Here is a 23,306-nt window from a genome sequence, read left to right on the forward strand (position 1 = left end):
GAAAATGATTAAAAATTCATATGGTTACAGTGCAGCATGAACGCGCAATTGTCATTCAAAGTGTGAGAGCGGGAAGGGGGTGAAAGTGCCCGGTATTGAAGGGGTTAAGGACAGCACTTTAACAGAAAGTATAAAACCTGCCAAAAATATCTTCTTGTATTTCTGCAAATCCCCGGCTCAATGAGTAAGAACAGAATGGATCAGTACATCCGCAGACTGCAGTTACTGGAGCTCCACTCTACACAGAAATCATGTGACCTCCACTTCCTGTAGTATCTTCTGTTTATTGGTTGTTACATTAAAGTTCATCTGAAAATAAAAAAAGTGGAGTTATGGAGGCCACATGTTTCCTGTGACAGTGGAGCTCTAGCTGCAGAGATTCACAATGAAGTTCAGGTAAAAAAAAAAAGAAAAAAAGTTGAGTGAAGGCCACATGCTCCCTAACAACGGTGGAGCTCAGAAGACAGGAAGTGATGTCAGATACAGAAAGGAAGTGATGTCAGGTACAGACAGGAAGTTCCGGGTGAGAGGTGAGTCGGGAGGAAGTAGAGAGAAGCCATTACTGGAAGACACAGCAGAGGAGGTAATAAGATCTTATTTTCTATTTACACCCAGTAACCCCCCGTCATGTCCATCCTCTTCCTCCATAGTCACTGTGATGTCTTTTATCTCCAGCAGATGATGATACACACATATATAGTGTGGAAATGTAGATTAACCCCTTCAGGGGGATCAGTTGATGATGAATAGTGATGGGCTCCGGTGTATTGGAAATCCCACATTCCCGATGCCGCCAGGAAGCCGACACTGCACAGCGCTAATCACAGACAGTGAGACATTTCCTGCTCCTCAGCTGTACAGATCAGGAAATGTCTCATATCTTCCCTCCAAATCTGGCCATACATGGTTCAGTTTTATCGTTCATCCAGCGGGATGAGAGGAAAAAACGGAAGTGACTCCCCCATCCACACATTGGAGGGGGATGGGGGAATCCTCCCCGCTGCACTATTGTATTCTGACAATGGGGGGCGCTCCTCCACTCTCAGAATACACAGATCAGTGATGAATCTATTGGCTGCAGCCGCTGATGGAGTGAATTTTATCCGGCAGTCACCACACATGGATGGAAATGTGACCGATCCCTGCTGAACCAGCTGAATTTCCATGTCTCTATGGTCACCATAAGTGACTTCCTCCCCTCCCCCTCATCTCCTTCATTATGTAAGTCATGCTGAGATCATCTCCCATTGGCTGAGCAATATTCTCATTTGTCTCTGAGCTCCTTCTTGCTATTCCTCGTCCTGCCTGTTGTTTCCTTGGATTGATTTTCTGTGTAGTGACCCCGGCTTCATCTCTTGGATGCGCTCGTCTGTTGCTTGTCCTGACCTTTATCCTGATTCCTGGATCTCCTCCTCATCTCTCCTCCATATCCTCTTACACAGCTTTTCTCCACACCTGCAGTGACCCTGGGGGGTCGAAACTTGGCACCAGCACTCAGCAAAATCCATCCCCACCATTAGGAGCGCTGGAGAAAATTGTCTGCTATTTACACTCCGTTCCTCCGCACATCACCTGATCACATGAGAGCTTACTTTCACACATTCCTGACAGATTTCTGTATGGTAAAGGTCAAAGTTCACTCTTCAGTTTAGGAGAGGAAGGACACACCCAGGAACAATGATTTGGTTTTCACAGGAGCCTCATATAGAGGACACCTCAAATCTCCCCATCCAAATGTCCCTCCATCTAGAGTCTATATGTCCTATGACATCACACTGACCTCACAGCTCCTCCTCCCAATGTCCCTCCATCCAGAGTTTATATGTCCTATGACATCACACTGACCTCACAGCTCCTCCTCCAATGTCTCTCCATCCAGAGTCTATATGTCGTATGACATCACACTGACCTCACAGCTCCTCCTCCAATGTCTCTCCATCCAGAGTCTATATGTCCTATGACATCACACTGACCTCACAGCTCCTCCTCCCAATGTCCCTCAATCCAATTATTTTTTTTCTCTGATGCTCTTATTCCCCATAGACACGATCAGAAATTCCGAAAAAAATTTGGATGGTTTTTATGATGGAATTCTGCTTAAAGTGGTTGTAAACCCTTACAAACCACTTTGGCCTACATGTGAGCCTAGATTAAGGCTTACCTGTAGGTCCAAGAAATATCTCCTAAACCTACACGGTTTAGGAGATATTTACAAAAAGACAGTCGCCGCTTTCGAAGGCGCATGAGCAGGTGCTCTGGGCATGCCGCTGACAGCTCCCGTGTGCATGCGTGGGAGTGACGTCATCACTGTGAGTGCCCGGAGTAGAGATACGCGGAAGAAGGACGCTCCGTGCTACATGGGATGGCGGTGACATGGCTGGCTCCTGTGTCAGGTAAGTGACACATAATGGGCTACTATGCAATGCGATGCTATGTGATGCGATGCGAGGTGATGCAATGTATAGTAGCCCATTATGCTTTACCTTTGCAGGGAGACAAAGAGCAAGTAAACTCATCAGGGTTTACTTCCTCTTTAAGCTTGCCTTGCATACACATGGTCACACAAAAGTTCTCTGAACTCTCGGCCATCAAGAACGCGGTGACGTACAACACTACGACGAGCCGAGAAATTTCAATGCTTCTGAGCATGCATCAAATTGTTTCCGAGCATGCGTGATTTTTTGCGCATCCGAATTGCTCTCAATCTTTTGCTGGCTGGAATTCTGCCAGCAAAAGTCTGATGGAGCGTACAACGGTCTAAATTTCTGACCAAAAGCTCACATCCGACTTTTGCTGGCAGAATTTCTGATTGTGTGTGTGGAGCATTAGGATGTGGGCGGACTCTTGGCATCCTCACTAGCAAAGTGGGACTGTTGGTCCTGCATTGTATATAATGATGTCAGAATGTCTGCAACAAGGATTTATCCTGCATAGTGTGGGAGTTCTGTGTGGGAAAATAATACCTCAGTCTGAAGTGGGGCTTTAATAAAATGGAGACCTGAATAGAGAGGTGAGGAGGATTCTGGGAATATCATTTGATTTTACTATTTGTGTTCAGACCTAGAGTTTTCCTCCTGTGAAGTCTGGAGATCATATGACCATCACATTGCCTCCACCTCCCTCCCTGATAGAATAGAGAAATACAAAGAAGATTCTAGAAGTCACCAGAGAGTTGATGGAGGAGAGGTGAGGAGGATTCTGGGAATTCTGGGACATTATCCAGTAACAGACAAGGGATGTGTCTGGATGGTGACTGTATCATTGTGTGTGTCAGGTTCCTATAAGGTGTCAGGATGTCACTGTCTATTTCTCCATGGAGGAGTGGGAGTATTTAGAAGGACACAAGGATCTCTACAAGGACGTCATGATGGACAATCAGCCGCCCCTCACATCACCGGGTAAGAGGAGACTTTATTGTAAAGGAGAGAGCAGTACAGAGGCTCCACCTAGATCCCCCATCATCTGATAAACACATAGAAACAATGTATTCAGTCAGTGTGTGTGTTTCCTACAGATGGATCCAGTAATGGGAACCCACCAGAGAGACGTCCCCGTCCTCTGTATTCCCGGGATTCCACACAGGAAGATCGCACCATCCCCCACCATCATCAGGTAGATGATTGACAATTATTGGTAGTTCTGATTTATACACAGCATGATTGTTACAATGAATGTTTTATTATATATTCAGAGTGGAAACCTCGGGGATGATAATGTTGTTTTTAAAGAAGAGTATAAAGAGGAGGATGAGGAGTATGGAGTGATGGAGGAGTTTTCAGAAGGACACAAGGATATGATGGAGCCACCAAATACCAGGAACCCACCAGAGAGATGTCCCCGTCCTCTGTATTCCCGGGATTCCACACAGGAAGATCACACCATCCCCCACTGTTACAAGGTTGGTGGGATGGAGGTTATCAAACACACTTATAGAGACAATGGGGCTGATTTATAAAGCATTTGCTCCATGAGTTGCGGCGCACGGCGACGCGCAACGGCCATTTTTGTATTCACAAAGCATTTGCGCCTGTAACACAGCGCAATTCTCAATTTACTATGAGCATTCCGGCACACGGGCGGCCGCGATCTGTGTGCCGCTATAGACCTGGTGCACGGCATCTTCAACTCAGAATTAAAAGAAGCTGGAAGTGGGAATATTATGGGGTGATGTGAGGAAGTATAGATATGACTGTCCAAGTAACAAATATGCCCAAAATAGAAAGGAAAAGTAACTTCCTCTGAACAAGCTTGCTGCGCCTGCAAATACACTTGGAACTGCGCTAGGTCAATTTATGCACTGTGCTGTGCAAGCGGCATTTGCACCCGTTCAAGTGCTCTGGTTCACTGCGCCGGCAAAATCTTAGTAAATGCATAGCCACGTAGGTTCATTTGCATAAGTTGAACGGGCGCACCTGTCAACTTGACTTTTTTTTTTTTTGCTCTGGTTCACTTCTATGGGTTTCTAAAAGCTATTTTCACACAGGTCATATTAGGATTAAGAAAAAAAAAATTAAGAAAAAAAATGCGTGGGGGTCCCCCGAAATTTCATACCAGGCCCTTATCCGAGCACGCAACTTGGCAGGCCGCAGGAAAAGAGGGAGGGGCGAGAGCACCCCCCCCCCCCTTCTGAACCATACCAGGCCACATGCCCTCAACATGTTGATGAGGACAAGGGCCTCATCCCCACAACCCTGGCCGGTGGTTGTGGGGGTCTGCGGAATCTGGAAGCCCCCTTTAACAGGGGGACCCCCAGATCCCGCCCGCCTGTGTGAAATGGTAAGGGGGTACTTTACCCCTACCATTTCACCAAAAAGTGACAAAAGTGTTAAAAATGACAAGAGACAGTTTTTGACAATTCCTTCATTAAAGTCTCCTTTCTTCTGTTCTTCCTTCTTCCTTTCTTTATCCTTCGGTTTCTTCTTCCATCTTCTTCTTCCTCCGATCCTCTTCTTCTTGCTCCGGTGTTCTGGTCCAGCATCTTCCTCCACGGAGTCTCTCTTCGTTCTCGGGAGGCTCCCACTGTGTGAAGCTTCTCTTCTTCTGACAGGTCTTATATAACGGAGGGCGGTGCCACCCGGTGACTCCACCCCCTCTTCTGAAAGAAGACTTTAATAAAGGAATTGTCAAAAACTGTCTCTTGTCATTTTTAACACTTTTGTTACTTTTTTGGTGAAATGGTAGAGTACCCTTACAATTTCACACGGGGGAGGCCGGGATCTGGGGGTCTCCTTGTTAAAGGGGGCTTCCAGATTCTGATAAGCCCCCCACCTGCAGAACCCCACAACCACCGGCCAGTGTGGGGATGAGGTCCTTGTCAACATGGGGTCTAGGAATTTTGCCCGTCCTGGTTCTCTTCACCCTTCCATGGGGTCTAGGTGCTTTGGGGGGGCTACCCCAAAGCACCCTGCCAATGTTGAGGGCATGTGGCCTGGTACGGTTCAGGAGGGGGGGGCGCTTTCTCATCCCCCAATCTTTTCCTGCGGCCTGCAAGGTTGCGTGCTCGGATAAAGGTCTGGTATGGATTTTGAGGTGGACCCCCACACCATTTTTTTGGGTGTGGGGTTGCCCTTAATATCCATACCAGACCTGAAGGGCCTTGTATGCTCTTGGAGGGGAATGCATGCCGTTTTTTTTCTAAATCAAAGTCGACTGGCCTGGGGGGTGACTTACAGTCGTGTTGTAAGTCGCCCCAAGTCGCGCTGTGATTCACACTCAAGTTGTGTCCAAGTTGCCTCCCAAAGTCGCTCTGGAAGTCATGTTGCCCCTGTGTGAATGGACTTTTAATGATATGGCGCACGCAATTATGAATTGCGCTGGCATATTATGTGTTGTGCTTATGTGTGCGCCGCTTCATACGCTCAGTTGATCATTTATCTGGCGCACAAATGGAGCTATGAACCGGCGCAGCGCATTCATCTTAGTAAATCAGCCCCAATGTGTGGATTTTCTATGTGATGTCACAATAATAAATCTTCTATCTTACAGATGATATTCTCTTTCATTTTCTTGGTTTAGAGTGGAGATCCAATGGATATAGAATTTGAGGTGAAATCAGAAGAAGAAGAGAGGTATGTGAGGGATGATCAGCAGTCTATGGAGGAGGATGGAATAACGGGGACATTTATAGAGGAGGACACTCCTACAGAGATCAGCACAGGTGGATCATTAACACTAAATCCATTCCTCCACCCATACTGCTCACTGATTGGTCCAGAGTAGGGCGGGGGCTGGGTGATATGTTGAATGGGTATGTTCATTTTCACCATAGATGTTACTAGATCTAGGCACCTGGGGTATGTGATTTGGGTCTTCTGCCCCATACCCGGGTATGACAAGATCTCTGACAGAACAATCCCCCCAGGATTACTTGTTGTGTTGTCTGCTGGCTGTGCCGGGTGGAGGGATATGTCTGTATAGTCTCAGACCCAAGTCACTGAGTGCAGTCTCAGGAGATGGGAGGCAGCGGTGTGGGACCTCTGCAACTTGTCTCATGTAATCATTTCATCTTCCACTGATTACTGAATACCAATATTATGAGTCCTGACCCTTAGCCCTTGTACACATGATCGGAGAATCCGTCGGAATGTGTCCTATCGGACCGTGTTGTCAGATAATCTGACTGTGTGTGGTATGCATCGGACTGATTCCATCGGAATATCCGTCGGACCCAATTTTCCAACTTGTTGGAAATATTTTCCGACCAACTGGTTTGATCGGACATACTCCGATCATGTGTAGAGAATTTTGATCGGATGCATGCTCAGATCAAATTCCTACATCAAAGCTATTGGTTACTAGCCTGAACGTAGTCCCATCGTAACGAAATTACGTCATCACGTTCTGAATGATCTGATTTTTCGACAACTTAGTCCGACCGTGTGTATGCAACAGTTTCGGACAAGATCTGACGGATTTGGTTGGCAGAATGTCCGACCGTGTGTACAAGGGCTTACACTGTATAATTTATATTGTACATTACATACTCCTGACCCCTGCACTATATACTCTATGTTGTACATTACATCATTCTGATACTATATAGTCCTATCTGTTGTATCTTATACAATATGTTGTACATTACGTAGTCCTGACTTCTGCTCTCTCCCCTCCCCCCACTGCTATATATACACATAATATGTATTCTCTTTTGTTACACCCATTTCCTACCAGCTGGACATTTTATATCTGATGATGTGATTGGAGCACAGACTTTTACATGGTGATAATAATGTGATAACATCCTCAGACTTTGGAACCTTAAACAGAAAGTGATAATGAGGGAGGAGTCAATAACCCAATGATGGGGGTCTTCAGATTCAGTCCAGTCCAGTCTTCATCTTGGTTGTTCTCCCCCCATCTTCACTCTCTGACCTCTGGTGGGGCTCAGCCCCGCTGTTATTCATGACTTATGCCCCATACACACGATAGGATTATCGTAAGAACTTTCTTCGGAATATAATCGTATACGAGTCTCTAATCAAATCGGCCGCCTCATACACACGTTAAGAATATCGTACGAACATCCATCCAAATATAATCGTATGCGCGTCTAGAATCGAATCGGCAGCGTAGTTATATCAGAAAATCCCCATACGATCAACTCAAACGTTCCCTGTGCATAGGTATTTTCTGCAGCGTGGTAGTCGGAGGTGATGTCAGAACTTGACCCTGTGTAGGCCACGCCTTTGGGTTCACAGTGGCGTGGAGATCGTAGCATAGAAGGACGTGTGTTCATTCGTGAGAATTTCGGTATATACAACAGTTCTTTTCTGAACATGGACATATACATGGAAGAGCAAACACTGCCACTGGTAATGCTTGGAGTTTTGGCCATCCAAAATGGTTTGGAAAAAAAGAAGAAGAAAAGGAGCATATGGTCAAAACAGTGGCTGCAGAACCGAGAGAACTATTCACATATGACCTTACTGCAAGAATTACAGGAGAATAATCCTGACGATTACAGAAACTACCTCAGAATGGATGATGAATGTTTCCAAGAATTGTTGCAGCTGGTGACACCATTAATAAAAAAACTAACTACAATTATGCGGCAGCCAATAAGTCCAGAGCAGAGATTAATTGCAACACTGAGGTATCTTGCAACCGGGAGAAGTCTGCAGGACCTAAAATTCTCCACAGGAATATCGCCTCAATCACTGGGGAGAATAATACCAGAAACCTGCAAGGCCATCATTGATGCGCTTCAGAGAAACTATGTCAAGGTAAATTATGTCAACCCACCAATAGTAACCACTTAGGCCCTTTTCACACGGGGCGGATCAGTAATGATCCCCCCGTGATGATCCGCTTGCTCAGCAGGGATCGCTGAGCCGGCGGCGAACAGGGCGGTCTCCGCACACTGTGCAGGGACCGCCCTGTCAGCTCTCCGCTCTCCTCTATGGAGATGGGGTGAGCACGGACCATCTGTCCGTGTTCATCCGATCCGCTCTGCAGATGGATTGAAAAATAGGATTTTCCTCCGTCTGCAGAATTGGACCATAGCGGAGGTGGACAATAGCGGGTGTCTGCGGATGTTCACCCGCAGACACCCGCTATTCCATAGGGATGCATGTATGTCCGTATTTCATCCGCAAACGGATGGATGAAATACGGACATATCATCCGCATGTGTGAAAGGGGCCACCGGACCATTTTGCTGGTCAAAGACCAGACCACTTTTTGTGATTCGGCACTGCGTCGCTTTAACTGACAATTGCGCGGTCAAGCGACGTGGCTCCCAAACAAAATTGACGTTCTTTTTTTTCCCACAAATAGAGATTTCTTTTGGTGGTATTTTATCACCTCTGCGGTTTTTAATTTTTGCGTTATAAACAAAAGTAGAGCGACAATTTTTTTTAAAAACGCATTATTTTTTACTTTTTGTTGAATTACAGGTACGCCCGTTTGCCTGCCCGTGCCATTCTGCCAACGTACATCGGCGTGAGCTGGCCGGGAACTGGTTAACTAACTAACTTTGTATAGATTTTTTTTATTGTAAGTTTAATATAGAAAACAAATCCAAAAAGTATATTAAATAGAATCTAATCTAAAGTATATTAAAACTCTTTATTTTTTTGTTGCTTTTACAGTTTCCAAGCAACCCACCTGAGTGGATGGAAGTTGCTAATAAATTCAAAGAATTGTGGAATTTCCCCAATTGTGGAGGAGCCATCGACGGCAAACATGTGCGCATCGTTCCACCACCAAATTCTGGATCCTACTACTTCAACTATAAAGGTTTCTACAGCATCATAATGCTAGCGGTAGTAGATGCCAAATACAATTTTCTATATCTTGATATAGGAAAAAATGGCCGGAACTCTGATGGTAGTGTAATCCAGCAGACAGAATTCTATCACCGTCTCCAGAATGGAACACTTAACCTGCCCACACGTGACGACACATTTGAAAACATGAACTTTGTGTTTGTAGCTGATGATGCGTTCGCATTAAGTGAAAATGTTTTAAAACCATTCCCTATGCGTAACCTGACTCCAGACCAAAGGATCTTCAATTACAGATTATCAAGGGCCCACAGGGTGGTAGAAAATGCCTTTGGGATCTTGGCCAACAGATTTTGTTTGTTCCTAACAAGCATAAATATGTCAATACCTAAAATTGATATTCTTGTGCTTTGTTGCTGTGTCTTACACAATTACTTACGTCAACATTCGCCAGCATACAGTACCCCTTCACCAAGGGATCCGAACACAATGGCAGTGCCTAGTGTTAGCGGCTTTGGTGGTCAAGAAACTATGGAAGTGCTCACACCGTTGAGCAGTGCACACCCGAGATTGCCTACATTGAATGATGAAGCATCAGCCTGATGATGCATACACCGATATAATAGCTAAAATAAACTATTTAAAAAAAAAAATATATATATATATATATATATATATATATATATATATATATATATATATATATATATATATATATATATATATATACTATTAAACAAAAAACAAAAAAAAAATATATATATATTAAATAGAAAATCAAACATCAATTATGTATCCAACATACATAGACATACCTTTTTGGGGTATACCCAGATTTGAAGATTCATCAAAGGTCATGTGACCTCTGTCTTCCTCTTCAATGAACTGTGTTCCTGCATAAATAGATGGCCCCTGGCTTGATTGACAAACTACCACATCTTCGTCCAGTCTTTTCTTTTTGCTGGGATCTATGCAGATTAGAAAGGAATTATGAAAAGGTAAATAGACAAACAATGTATCTTAAATGCACTCTTTTTTTTTTTTTTTCCACAAAAAATATATTTTTATTTGAATTCTTGAAAGGGTTACAAGGGCAGTGTGCCCTACAGTACAGTCAACATAACATTTTACAATGCATGAAACAGTTAGGTATGACAGTGGGGTAAAACCATATATTATTCAAGGTATCTAATCATGTATTTAAGCTTACCACTACATCTTTCTCCCCGCTCGAGCCGCCACCCGGGGCTAACCCCCACTGGCGGACAAGCCAGTGTCAATATGGATAATGCTACCAGGCCCAAGTAGTGGAAGATGTGGTTCCAAAAGGGGCTGATTTCTAAATCACTACCTGGGCGAGTAAAGAACTCATTAGTGCAAAAGGGGGTCAGTCACGAGCAGCGACAAGAAGGGAGGAATAGACAGGAAGGGGAAGAAAAGAAAAATAATGAAAGAGAAGGAAAGGAAAGAAGTGGAAAGGTGAGAGAAGGGGAAGGAGAAAAGGGTAGGGTCCGCTCTTCGCCCCAGCCCCCACTAAGGGTTTGCGGGTGCTGTGTCCCACTAGGTCGAGCCGGATCGCCCGGTAGGGGGTACGAAGTAGGATTTGTAATGTTCTGTGGTTTTAAAATGGATCCAGCAGGCCCAGGTGGCCGTAAAACTCTGCAGGCGCTCTTGGGAGATGTGAATCAGTTCCTCCATTTCCTCGATCTTCGAGACCCGAACTAGCCACTCCCTAATGGATGGTGTGTCTTTCGATCGCCAATGCACCGGAATGCAGAGCCTCGCGGCATTGACCATATGCATAGCAAGGGACTTATGGTAGAGTCTCTTAGGCAAGGTCGAGTGATGTAAGAGGTATTGCGCTGGGTTAAAATCTAGGGGGAGTGTAGTGACTTGCGTTGTCAGGGTATGCACCTCATTCCAATATGGTTGGATTAGAGCGCACTCCCACCAGATATGGAGCATGGAGCCCACCGCCCTCCCGCAGCGCCAGCAGATGTTGGAGATTGTGGGTGAGAATTGGTGCAGGAGGGCCGGGGTCCTGTACCATTTGGTAGCAATCTTGTAGCAATTTTCTTGTATTGCTACATTTAATGAACCTTTGTGAATGTGTGTGTATATGTCTTCCCAGTTGACATCCGTGAGGGACACCTGAAGGTCCCTTTCCCAGGACAGTCGTGACGCATCGCCGCCGTAGGTGGAACAGTTACCCTGCAGTAAGATGTAAATGAATGAAATCAGATGCCTCTGGGGGGAAGAGCGTGTGAGTAAGGATTCAAAGTCAGTAAACTGTCTATTCCACTGCAGCGAGGGGCCTGGCGACATGAGGAAATGTCTTAGCTGTCTGTAGGTCCAAAAAGGGAATGTTTCAGTGCGCGATGAGGCTACTAGGTCCTCATAGGGACGTAAACGTCCCCTGTGAAAAAGTTGGTGCGCCAGAATTTCCTCATGAGGCCATTCCCCTTGGAGAAACGTTCCAGAAGCACCAGGGGGAAAGTCAGGGTTCCCTCGCAGGGGGGTCAGGGGGCCTGGGTAAGAGGACAAACGAAAGGGCACCATGGACTTCTTAAAGGTCGCCAACGTAGGATAGATAAAGGGGTGCGTCACCAAGTCTCTGGGCCATAAGGAGGGTTTTGTCCAAGGGATGAGATGCAAAAGAGAGTTGGTGAAAGCATTTTCCAATATGACCCACGGTTTCTTGCGTTTGTAAACCTTCCAGTCTACCAATCTAGTTAAGTGGCAAGCTAGGTAGTACTTATGTATGTCAGGTAACCCTATTCCCCCTTTGTTTTTGGGGCGTGTGAGACGGGAGTAGCTGATGCGTGCAGGACCGTTTTTCCATATGAATGCGGTGCATGCTTTCTTGTACGCAGAAAAGAAGGATGGGGGGAGGTGAATGGGGATTGTCTGCATCAAGTAGAGTAAACGCGGGAGAACTATCATTTTTACAAGAGCTGAGCGCCCAAACCAGGAGACGTTGAGATTGGCCCAGTCCCTCAAATCTGACTGTATTTTGGATAGAATGGGTATGAAGTTGTGGAGGTAAAGCTCAGAGAGCCTCCTGGGTATATGAATGCCCAGATACGGGATGGAGTCCTGTTTCCAAAGGAAAGGGAAGGAATCTTGGCAGTGTAGCACCTCAGACTGGGGGAGTGAGACATTCAGGGCATAGGACTTGGAGAGATTGATCTTTAGATTAGACAAGACTCCGAATTGTGCCATATCTTTCAGCAAGCTTGGTAAGGAGACACGAGGCGATTGAAGCGATAGGAGCATATCATCGGCAAACGCCGCTATTTTAAATTCGTTATGTGGTGTGGAAATCCCCTTGATATCGGGGTTCGCCCTAAGTTTAATCAATAGGGGCTCTAGAGTTAGGACAAAAATGAGGGGCGAGAGAGGACATCCCTGGCGTGTCCCGTTGCTAATGGTAAAGGCGTTCGACAGGTGGCCGTTCACTTTCACCCTCGCCGAGGGGTTAGAGTAAAGCGCCGCTATGTATGAGCACATGCGGGTCCGAAGACCTATCCGCTTCAGCACTTCCCGCATGTAGTCCCAGGCCACTCTGTCGAACGCCTTCTCAGCATCTAAGGATAGAAAAAATCCCTGGGTTCTTGAGGAGGTGAGCCAGTGGTGAAGGTTCAGGGTACGTGTGGTATTCTCCCTCGCCTCCCTACCTGGAATAAAACCCACCTGATCGGGAGAAATGAGGTTGGGAATGAGAGGCAGAATCCTGTTGGCAAGCATCTTGGCATACAATTTGATGTCCACGTTTAAGAGTGAAATGGGTCTGTAATTAGAGACCGAGGTCGGGTCTTTGCCCTCCTTCGGGATGACCGCAATGTGGGCCTCCAATAGCCTGCCCGTAGAGGTCTGGGGAAGAGCAAGAGAGTTAAAGGTCGTTATCATCCTAGGCGATAGGACCTCTAGGAAGGATATGTAGTACTGAAGTGGAAGGCCGTCTGGACCTGGGCTCTTTCCCACTTTCATTTGGCCAATGGCCGTGTTTAATTCCTCCACAGTCAGGGGCTTGTCTAAGCCTTCAGCTTGTTGTCTGGTGATGGGTTTCGGACAGTACTGTTCCAGAAAGTTCTGTATTTTGTCAACACGGGTAGTCGAGGAGTCAGGGCCAGGGTGTTCAGTCGATAGGTTGTAAAGGTCAGAGTAAAATAGTTCAAACTGTCTGGCTATATCCTCGTTCTTGGAGAAAAGTGTGCCTTGTCTGTCACGTATATGGTGAATTGTGGACGGGGCCTTAGAGGCCTGTATCGTGCGTGCCAAAAGTCTCCCACTCTTGTTGCCGTGTTCGTAAAACACTTTTTGCCCGAGAACGTAGCGCCTCCTTGTTTGTTTCCCCAGTTCATCTAGCAGTGTGGATCGAGTGAATAATAACTCTTGGAGTGTGGCCTGTGAGGCTGAGTGTTTGTGGGACGTCTCTAGTCTACTAATGGTATCAGTCAGGTATTTAATCCGTTCTTGGTGCGCCCGTTTGGCTTTCGTTGTCAAGGAGATAAATTCTCCCCGTAGGACACATTTATGAGCTTCCCATACTGTAACAGGGGACACGTCATGAGTACAGTTCTCTGCAAAATACAATTGTATTCGGGATTGAACCTGTTGTAATGTGACCGGGTCTTTCAGCAAGGAGGGGTTCAGTCTCCAGGTCTTTGTCTTGTGCATCAAGTCAGGGAAAGAAAGGGTCACCGTAATAGGGTGGTGATCCGAAAGAAACATCGGTTCAATTGAGGCTCGCGTAAGGAGGGAAAGGTCAGTTTGCGTTAGAAAGAAGTAGTCGATTCTAGAGTATTTCAAGTGCGGTGGGGAGTAAAAGGTATAGTCTCTGTCATGTGGGAACAAGGTGCGCCAGGTGTCATGAAGAGAAAGGCCCTGTAATTGCAGTTTGAGCTGTCGCAGCGCTCTGTAGGGCAGCGCAGACACGCCTGTGGAGGTATCAACGATGGGATTCAGTGGGGTATTAAAATCTCCGCCTAATAGGACTATACCTTCCTGGAATGTAGATAGGAGATCACAAACCTTCCTGAAAAAGGAGACTTGATGTGCGTTGGGGGAGTATATATTGGCAAGCGTAATAGGCCTGGAGGCGTACGAACCTTTAAGAAAGAGGTATCTGCCTTCTGGGTCAATTAAAGAGTCGGATAATTGGAAGTCAGCATATTTAGAAATTAGTATGGACACCCCTTTCGTTTTGGAGTCTGGATTCGTAGAGTGTACTACCGAGGTATATGTAAATGCACTCTTTTATTCATAAATATTGTTAACCGCTTAACTACCAGCCACTCTCACCCCCTTCTTGCCCAGATCAATTTTCAGCTTTCAGCGCTGTCGCACTTTGAATGACAATTGAGCGGTCATGCTACACTGTACCCAAATAAAATTCTTTATCATTTTCTTCACACAAATAGAGCTTTCCTTTGGTGGTTTTTAATCACTGGTGGTTTTCTATTTTTTACAAAAAAATACATAACAATTTTCTTAATAAATTAAATCACTGGTGTGCGCTGATGAGGCGGCACCAATGGCCACTATTAGGCTTAACTGGTGGACATTGATGAGGCAGCACTACAGATGAGGCACTCATATGCTGCACTGATAGGTGGCACTGATGGGCACTGTTAGGTGGCACTGATGGGCGGTACTGGTGGGCACAGATAGGCAGCATGGATAGGTGGAACAGATGGGCACTAATGTCCACTTGCCGCACTGTGTGCCCCCGCAGAAGTTCCGTGCCGCCATTTGACGGCAGCCCAGAACAACAGCTGCACTGCCCCCGTCATTTGACAGTGGGCGGGCAACAAGCAGTTAATAAAGGTATTACCTGGAGGACTTGTCTCTTGATTATGCTCTTCGGGACCTTCTCTATGTACTCTTCTGCGCTTTCTTTTCTTTGCTAACTTTAACTTCTTTCCTGTCAAACATAATATAATACATTTTTTTTTAACATGTAATACAGACAAACATAGTTTTGACAAAACAAACATAATAACAATTGCATAATGACAAAGAACATTGCATAAAGATGTTTAATATTAGAAGATGGTTACTTACGTTTCTGAATGGTAGCTTGGATTTGATTGAATTGCTCATGTTCTGGTAGCTTCAAGTCTGACCAGCGCTTTCTTAATTGGTCCTTTGAACGGTTAACACCATGTTTTCTTTCTAGGAGTTCAACCACTTTTTCAAGGATGAGATCCTTCCTGGTGTTAGGCCTTTCATAGTGTTTCATCTTCCCATCGTATTCATGCTTTTCCAGGATGAAAACCATGTCCACCATCTCTGCTCTTGACATGGGACTTGCTTTACCCTTTTTTGCTGGACTCTGCTCTTCTCTGTCCTTCTGCATGGAAGTCCTATCATGGTGCTTGGCCGACTTTTTTGTAGGTTTCTTCGGACTTGCATCTGCAATGTCCGCCATGCTACCTCGTGGTTTTCGTTTGTTGACTGATGTCGCAGTTGGCGCATCACACTGACATTTCTCAATGCGGCGTGAAACATATGAGAGGGGCGGAGCTAGGAGCACACAGACAGTGTCATACTTGTGTCGAAAGTTCTTTCCGAAGCAGCGATCGGAGGCCCTGCGATCTTTCAGGCACAGACCCAGCGATTTTTCTTTTTTTCTACCCTGCGATCTGTCAGCATTGCCGAAAGAAGGTAGGTCCCATTCTTTTTATGATTTTGTGTTAACTATTGTTTTTGTTTTGGACAGTGTAGTCACAGATGAAAGCATATCACACATATATATATATATATATATATATATATATATATATATATATATATATATATATATATATCTCTAGATTCTACATAATTTTTTGGGATAATATTTGTTTGTGTGTATACACACACACACACACACAACAATGTATTAAAGGTATGGGAAAAAGAAAAATGTGCTTTGATCCTATTGATTAAATTTACAGATGCAATAATACTTGACTATGGACAGAGGGACAGGGGAAATGTACTTACAATCGGGGACAGTCCCCTCAGAATAATGGACAGTTGTTACTTCTCTATGTCCATGCATGTTATTTTCCATATGCTGAGCATTTCTATGCTTTTCCTAGGTATGGCGGATAAATTCACCAGGCCTGATTTCCTTATACAATTTATTGAGATGTATAGACAACTACCCTGCCTGTGGAAAGTTAAGTCGAAGGGATACTACGACCGTAACAAAAGGCATGAGGCACTGGAGAAACTTGTTGAATTAGGCAAAGCTGTTTGCCCGAATCCAACAATGGACTATGTGACAAAAAAATAGCAAATCTGAGGACTGTATTTAAAAATTAGTTGAATAAGATCAGAGCATCCCAAAAATCAGGTGCTGGTACGGATGATATCGATGTACCACGCTTATGGTACTATGAAAGTTTACAATTTCTTACAGAAGAGATTGACTCCAGATCTTCAAATAGTACTCTGCCATCATCCTCTGCTCCTTCACCAGTACCCGATTGTCTCTCCCTGGAACAGGATTGTGAAAACTCGGGTGAAGAATTATTGACACAGGTGAATAGAAATATGGTTCATTATGAATGTCATCATATAATGTAGGTGTATATAATTATTAAATGGCTCATTTTTTTATATCACCCAGGAAAACACAGAGTCGATTACAACCACCGTTTCCTCATTTCAAACACCGGAGCCAAGAGGAAAGAAGAGAAAATCTTCAGATGGTACTTGTGTATTTCTAGCTCAGGCAGCTGCTGCATTACAGAGGAGACCGGATGACTCTGATGGCTCTGCTATTGTTGTAGCCAACAAACTAAAATTGATGTGCACTGAGCAAAAACAACTGGCCGAGAAGTTACTCCTTGAGGTTCTACACAAAGGTGTTAATGTTAAATGAACCCATAATACCTATTTAGCAGAAGGACAAGCTGTACCACCAACACCTGTTCCTCCCATGGTGTCCCAACCATTGCAGCAGCAAGGCCCACATTGGCAATATGCTCCCAGGGATAGGCCACCCTCACAGGGGTCAAATGACTACAACTACACACAGCTGGAAATCATTATTTATTCTTCTTCAGTTATTGTATTTTGGCCTCATACTTATAATAATCGTTAACTTTATTAAACGTTATGTGTTTGACATTGTTACTATATGTGTTACTATTATTTTTAGATATTGCTGGTATATAAATATCTAACAAATTAAATAAATGACATTATAAAATCAGATGCTATTATATTAGGGAAAAGGTACATCACAAATATTAGATTCTATTATAGCCTATAAGTGCTCATCATTGCCACATATCAGTGCCAACATCAGTTGACATCATTACTCATCTATTTAATATTTATTACATTTATTTATCTATTATATATAATAGTATATTAATAAATAATTATATATATATATATATATATATATATATATATATATTCTATATGTTAGAGACAGAGCAAACTGCATATATACACAGAACACCCACCCACAACTGATCCCCAATGTCCCCCTCACATTTATAGAACATGCATGTAGGCAATATGACATATACAGGTATCTTTGTTTACTTTTTGTTGGTTTTGTTTCCGGTTCGTTCGTTTGTTTCCGATCATGCGCAGTACACTTCCCGATATTTTAATTTTCGTATGATAACCATACCAATGATCCGATGATCGTTCGTTGTGTTCACATACGGGAAAAATTTTCAATCATGTTCCTTCTATGAATTTCGTACGACCGGCCTTAATCGGATGCATTAGACGTGTACTAATGATTAGATTATCGAACGATCTCTCCGAAAGCGGGATTTTTCGTGCGATAATCTTATCGTGTGTACGGGGCATAGATCATGGACTAAATAAGGAAGGTCAGGACTTCTTGTGTTGGGAAGATGACAATGAGTGATAGAGGGGGAGGGGACACTCGTCCTATAATCCCCTCATCACTGTCACTCCTATAGAAGACAGTTCTCGTTGTTTCCTCCCTCTCTGACTAAGGTCCATGAATAAAGAAATGATCTGGTAGGAGATCAGAGGACCCATTTACTAGTTACCTTGAGGGGGGAATTGTAAGATCCTCAGAGACAAAGCTGCCTGATGTGGGCGGAGTCCTGGTTTAGGGGAACCAATCAGCTCATGTCTAGTAATAATCTTTGTATTTCTATTTTAGTAGATGGACGGGAGATGAGGAAAACCTCAGAGGATTGTCTCACTTTGTCTCCAGACTGTAAAGTAGAAGATGAGGACATCACACAGTATAGTCCAGGAGAAAACCCGACTACCTCAAATGTCCATCCGGCACCACACAGTGTAGATGGACCATCGTATTCCTCTTATCCTGAGGAACCTCAGACTGTGCGGGACGGGGCCGTCCTTCCAACAGAGAAGAGCTTTTCCTGTACTGAGTGCGGGAAGGGTTTCCATTCTAAATCCAAACTTATTGTTCATAAAAGATCTCATACTGGTGAAAAGCCATATTCCTGTTTGGAGTGCGGGAAATGTTTTACACAGAAGTGCGATCTTTACCGACATCAGAGATCTCACACGGGGAAGAAGCCGTATTCCTGTCCTGAGTGCGGGAAATGTTTCCATTCTAAATCCCAACTTAATGTGCATAGAAGATTTCACACAGGAGAGAAGCCGTATTCCTGTCCTGAGTGCGGGAAATGTTTCCATACTAAATCTGAACTTAATAGACATCAGAGATCTCACACGGGGAGAAGCCGTATTCCTGTCCTGATTGTGGGAAATGCTTTTCACAGAAGTCTGATCTTTCCAATCATCAGAGATCTCACACGGGGGAGAAGCCGTATTCCTGTCCTGAGTGTGGGAAATGTTTTTCACGTAAGACCGGTCTTTCCACACATCAGAGATCTCACACGGAGGAGAAGCCGTATTCCTGTCCTGAGTGTGGGAAATGTTTTTCACGTAAGACCGGTCTTTCCACACATCAGAGATCTCACACGGAGGAGAAGCCGTATTCCTGTCGTGAGTGCGGGAAATGTTTTTCAGTGAAGTCCAGTCTTTCCAGACATCAGAGATCTCACATGGGGGAGAAGCCGTATTCCTGTCCTGAGTGTGGGAAATGTTTTTCACGTAAGACCGGTCTTTCCACACATCAGAGATCTCACACGGGGGAAAAGCCGTTTTCCTGTCCTGAGTGCGGGAAATGTTTTTCAGTGAAGTCCAGTCTTTCCAGACATCAGAGATCTCACATGGGGGAGAAGCCGTATTCCTGTCCTGAGTGTGGGAAATGTTTTTCACAGAAGTCCAATCTTTCCAGACATCAGAGATCTCACACGGGGGAAAAGCCGTTTTCCTGTCCTGAGTGCGGGAAATGTTTTTCAGTGAAGTCCAAACTTTTCATACATCAGAGATCTCACACGGGGGAGAAGCCTTATTCCTGTCCTGAGTGCAGGAAAAGTTTTTCACGTAAGTCCCATCTTTCCACACATCAGAGATCTCACACGGGGGAGAAGCCATATGCCTGTCCCGAGTGTGGGAAATGTTTTTCAGAAAAGTGCAACCTTTACACACATCAGAGATCTCACACGGGGGAGAAGCCGTTTTCCTGTCCTAAGTGTGGGAAATGTTTTTCAGTGAAGTCCAAACTTTCCACACATCAGAGATCTCACACGGGGGAGAAGCCGTATTCCTGTCCTGAGTGCGGGAAATGTTTTTCAGAGAAGTCCCATCTTTCCACACATCAAAGATCTCACACAGGGGAGAAGCCGTTTTCCTGTCCTGAGTGTGGGAAATGTTTTTCAGAAAAGTGCAACCTTTACACACATCAGAGATCTCACACGGGGGAGAAGCCGTTTATCTGTGCTGAGTGCGGGAAATGTTTTTCAGAGAAGTATAATTTTTACACACATCAGAGATCTCACACGGGTGAGAAGCCATATTCCTGTCCTGAGTGTGGAAAATGTTTTTCAACGGAGTGCAATCTTTACAGACATCAGAGATCTCACACGGGGGAGAAGCCGTATTCCTGTCTTGAGTGTGGGAAATGTTTTTCACAGACGTCCAATCTTTCGAAACATCAAAGATCTCACGCATGGAGAAGTCGTATTCGGGTTCTGAGTGAGGGAATTGTTCCTCACTGAAGTCCTGTCTTCCTGTACATCAGGGATCCCACACAACCCTCGAGGTGTATTAGTGCCTTGAGTGCGGGAAATGTCTTCTATATGAATGTTGCTGGACATCACATCTCTCATGTGGGGAAGAAGCACACCCTGATATACACCTCAGATATACTCCATGGCTGATCTTCATCATGGAAGAAACAGTTGATAAGGAGATCAGAGATCACCAAAGACATGGATGAAGTGTTGTACTGTGTCGGCCATTGATAGCAGGAGAAAAATAAAAATGGAGTCATTTCCTCTCATCCATTTTGTAGCTTTTCTAAATATAAAAAAAAAATAGTTACATGAATGTCGCACTCATTCCTCCCGCTGTGAGGTCATTTTTTTGTAATTCTAAAAACATTTTATTAGAAAAGAGTGCAGTTGTTGTGACATTTATAAAGGAAATGTTACCAAAACAGCACACAGACCCCCCTGAGGTTCTTCTGTGTATTTGGGGGTCTTTGGAGGGTCTGTGTGCTGCTTAAAGAAAGAAGCCGGCAATAAAATTTCATTTTCTGTAAATTTAAACTGATTCATTTTTTCTTTGTAAAATGTCACATTTTCTGTAGCCCATCCAACAGGAAGAATGAAAAACTGTATAGAGACCCCCAAAATATATACCAGACCCTTTGCTTTCCTCCCCCCCCCCCTTTCCCTCTCTCCTCCCTCCTTTTTCTCTTCCTCCCTTTCCTTTCCCCCTTTCTCTCTAAACCCCCAACCCTCCCCTCCCCCCTGTTTTTCTTTCCCGTTTTCTCCTCATCTTTTCTATTGAAGTCACTGGATTGTATATTATTCTTATTCCATCTTTATGAACCAATTAACCACTTTCAGACCGGACCATTTTGCTGGTAAATGACCAGAGGTCTTTTTACACTTTGGCACTGCGCTGCTTTAACTGGTAATTGCGCGGTCATGCAATGTTGTACCCAAACAAAATTTGCGTCCTTTTCTTCCCACAAATAGAGCTTTCTTTTGATGGTATTTGATTGCCTCTGCGATTTTTATTTTTTGCGATATAAACGTAAAAAGACCGCAAATTTTGAAAAAAAATGATATTTTCTACTTTTTGTTATTAGAAAAATCCAATAAACTCAATTTTAGTCATACATTTAGGCCAAAATGTATTCAGCCACATGTCTTTGGTAAAAAAAAAGTCAATAATTGTATATTTATTGGTTTGCGCAAAAGTTGTCACATCTACAAACTAAGGTACGTTTTCTGGAATTTACGCAGCTTTTAGTTTACGACTGCCTATCTCATTTCTTGAGGTGCTAAAATGACAGGGCAGTACAAAACCCCCCCAAATGACCCCATTTTGGAAAGTAGACCCCCTAAGGAAATTGATAAGAGGCATGTTGAGCCCATTGAATATTTTATTTTTTTGCCTCAAGCGATTGAATAATGACAAAAAAAAAATTTTTTTTTTTTTTTTACACAAAGTTGTCACTAAATGATATATTGCTCACACATGCTATGGGCGTATGTGAAATGACACCCCAAAATAAATTCTGCTGCTTCTCCTGAGTACGGGGATACCACATATGTGGGACTTTTTGGGAGCCTAGCCGCGTACAGGGCCCCGAAAACCAAGCACCGCCTTCAGGCTTTCTAAGGGCGTCAATTTTTGATTTCACGCCTCACTACCTATTACAGTTTTGAAGGCCATAAAATGCCAAGATGGCACAAAACCCCCACAAATGACCCCATTTTAGAAAGTAGACACCCCAAGCTATTTGCTGAGAGGCATGTTGAGTCCATGGAATATTTTATATTTTGCCACAAGTTGCGGGAAAATTACAAACTTTTTTTTTTTTTTTTTTTTTTTCACAAAGTTGTCACTAAATGATATATTGCTCATGCATGCCATGGGCATATGTGAAATGACACCCCAAAATAAATTCTGCTGCTTCTCCTGAGTACGGGGATACCACATATGTGGGACTTTTTGGGAGCCTAGCCGCGTACGGGGCCCCGAAAACCAAGCACCGCCTTCAGGCTTTCTAAGGGCGTAATTTTTTGAGTTCACTTCTCACTACCTATTACAGTTTTGAAGGCCATAAAATGCCAAGATGGCACAAAACCCCCACAAATGACCCCATTTTAGAAAGTAGACACCCCAAGCTATTTGCTGAGAGGCATGTTGAGTCCATGGAATATTTTATATTTTGCCACAAGTTGCGGGAAAATTACAAACTTTTTTTTTTTTTCACAAAGTTGTCACTAAATGATATATTGCTCACGCATGCCATGGGCATATGTGAAATGACACCCCAAAATAAATTCTGCTGCTTCTCCTGAGTACGGGGATACCACATATGTGGGACTTTTTGGGAGCCTAGCCGCGTACGGGGCCCCAAAAACCAAGCACCGCCTTCAGGCTTTCTAAGGGCGTTACAGTTTTGAAGGCCATAAAATGCCAAGATGGCACAAACCCCCCCCCCCCCAAATGACCCCATTTTAGAAAGTAGACACCCCTAAATTTAGGGGTACACTAGTGAGACTAGGTAATAAATGGCGGGTGCCCTGAAACTATAAAAAAATAACTAACCAACCAGCGTCACCTGTAACAGTTATATGGTGATCACTGGTGAAAGGGTTAACTAGGGGGCAATCAGGGGGCTTTATGCGGTAGTATATGGGGGTCCCTGGCGCTATAAAAAGCTGCGGCGAACCTAAATACCTACCTGCCTAACTAGCGTCACCTGTGACACTAATACAGCGATCAGAAAAACGATCGCTTATTAGGCTGGGTTCACACTGGAGCGATGCGGGAACGCCACGAATGCGCGGCGGGTTCCCGCATCGCATGCCTCCCGGCGGCAGTTCACACTGCCCTATGCGAACTGCTGGGAGTGTCAGTGAAATGTTAATGACACCCCCAGATCAGTTCGCATATCGCAGTGCGATCTGCAAACTTGGATCGCATGGTGTGAACACCCATGCGATCCGATTCTGCTGCGGACCAAAAAAA

At 44.3% G+C, this 23,306-nt stretch overlaps 3 protein-coding genes across 3 annotated transcripts in view; all 3 read left to right on the forward strand.

Moving 5' to 3' along the window:
• The window catches only part of LOC143989546 (uncharacterized), a 600,653-nt gene that overhangs the window by 411,612 nt on the left and 165,735 nt on the right, over nucleotides 1-23,306 (forward strand). The window lies entirely within an intron of this gene.
• LOC143989564 (uncharacterized) overlaps nucleotides 556-23,306 on the forward strand; it is a 241,547-nt gene continuing 218,796 nt past the window's right edge. Inside the window, exon 1 of the mRNA XM_077489743.1 lies at nucleotides 556-583. The gene's annotated coding sequence lies outside the window, so the exon portion shown is untranslated. The remainder of the gene's footprint in view (nucleotides 584-23,306) is intronic.
• Nucleotides 16,591-20,595, forward strand: LOC143990013 (uncharacterized). The gene is made up of 3 exons (XM_077490252.1): nucleotides 16,591-16,737; nucleotides 16,846-17,091; nucleotides 18,902-20,595. Exons 1-3 carry the CDS (start codon nucleotides 16,591-16,593, stop codon nucleotides 20,309-20,311), a joined length of 1,803 nt encoding a protein of 600 aa, XP_077346378.1. The 3' UTR covers nucleotides 20,312-20,595.

This window comes from Lithobates pipiens, unplaced genomic scaffold, assembly GCF_037356315.1.
Source record: "Lithobates pipiens isolate NorthernLeopardFrog02 unplaced genomic scaffold, aLitPip1_a1.2 Scaffold_18, whole genome shotgun sequence".
Taxonomy (NCBI): Eukaryota; Metazoa; Chordata; class Amphibia; order Anura; family Ranidae; genus Lithobates; species Lithobates pipiens.

Coding starts and splice junctions, on each gene's coding strand:
- LOC143990013 (XM_077490252.1), top strand. CDS start 16,591: ATGTACCACGCTTATGGTACTATGAAAGTTTACAATTTCTTACAGAAG. Junction 16,738..16,845: donor ACAGGATTGTGAAAACTCGG/GTGAAGAATTAT, acceptor TATATCACCCAG/GAAAACACAGAGTCGATTAC. Junction 17,092..18,901: donor TTCTACACAAAGGTGTTAAT/GTTAAATGAACC, acceptor TGAACTTAATAG/ACATCAGAGATCTCACACGG.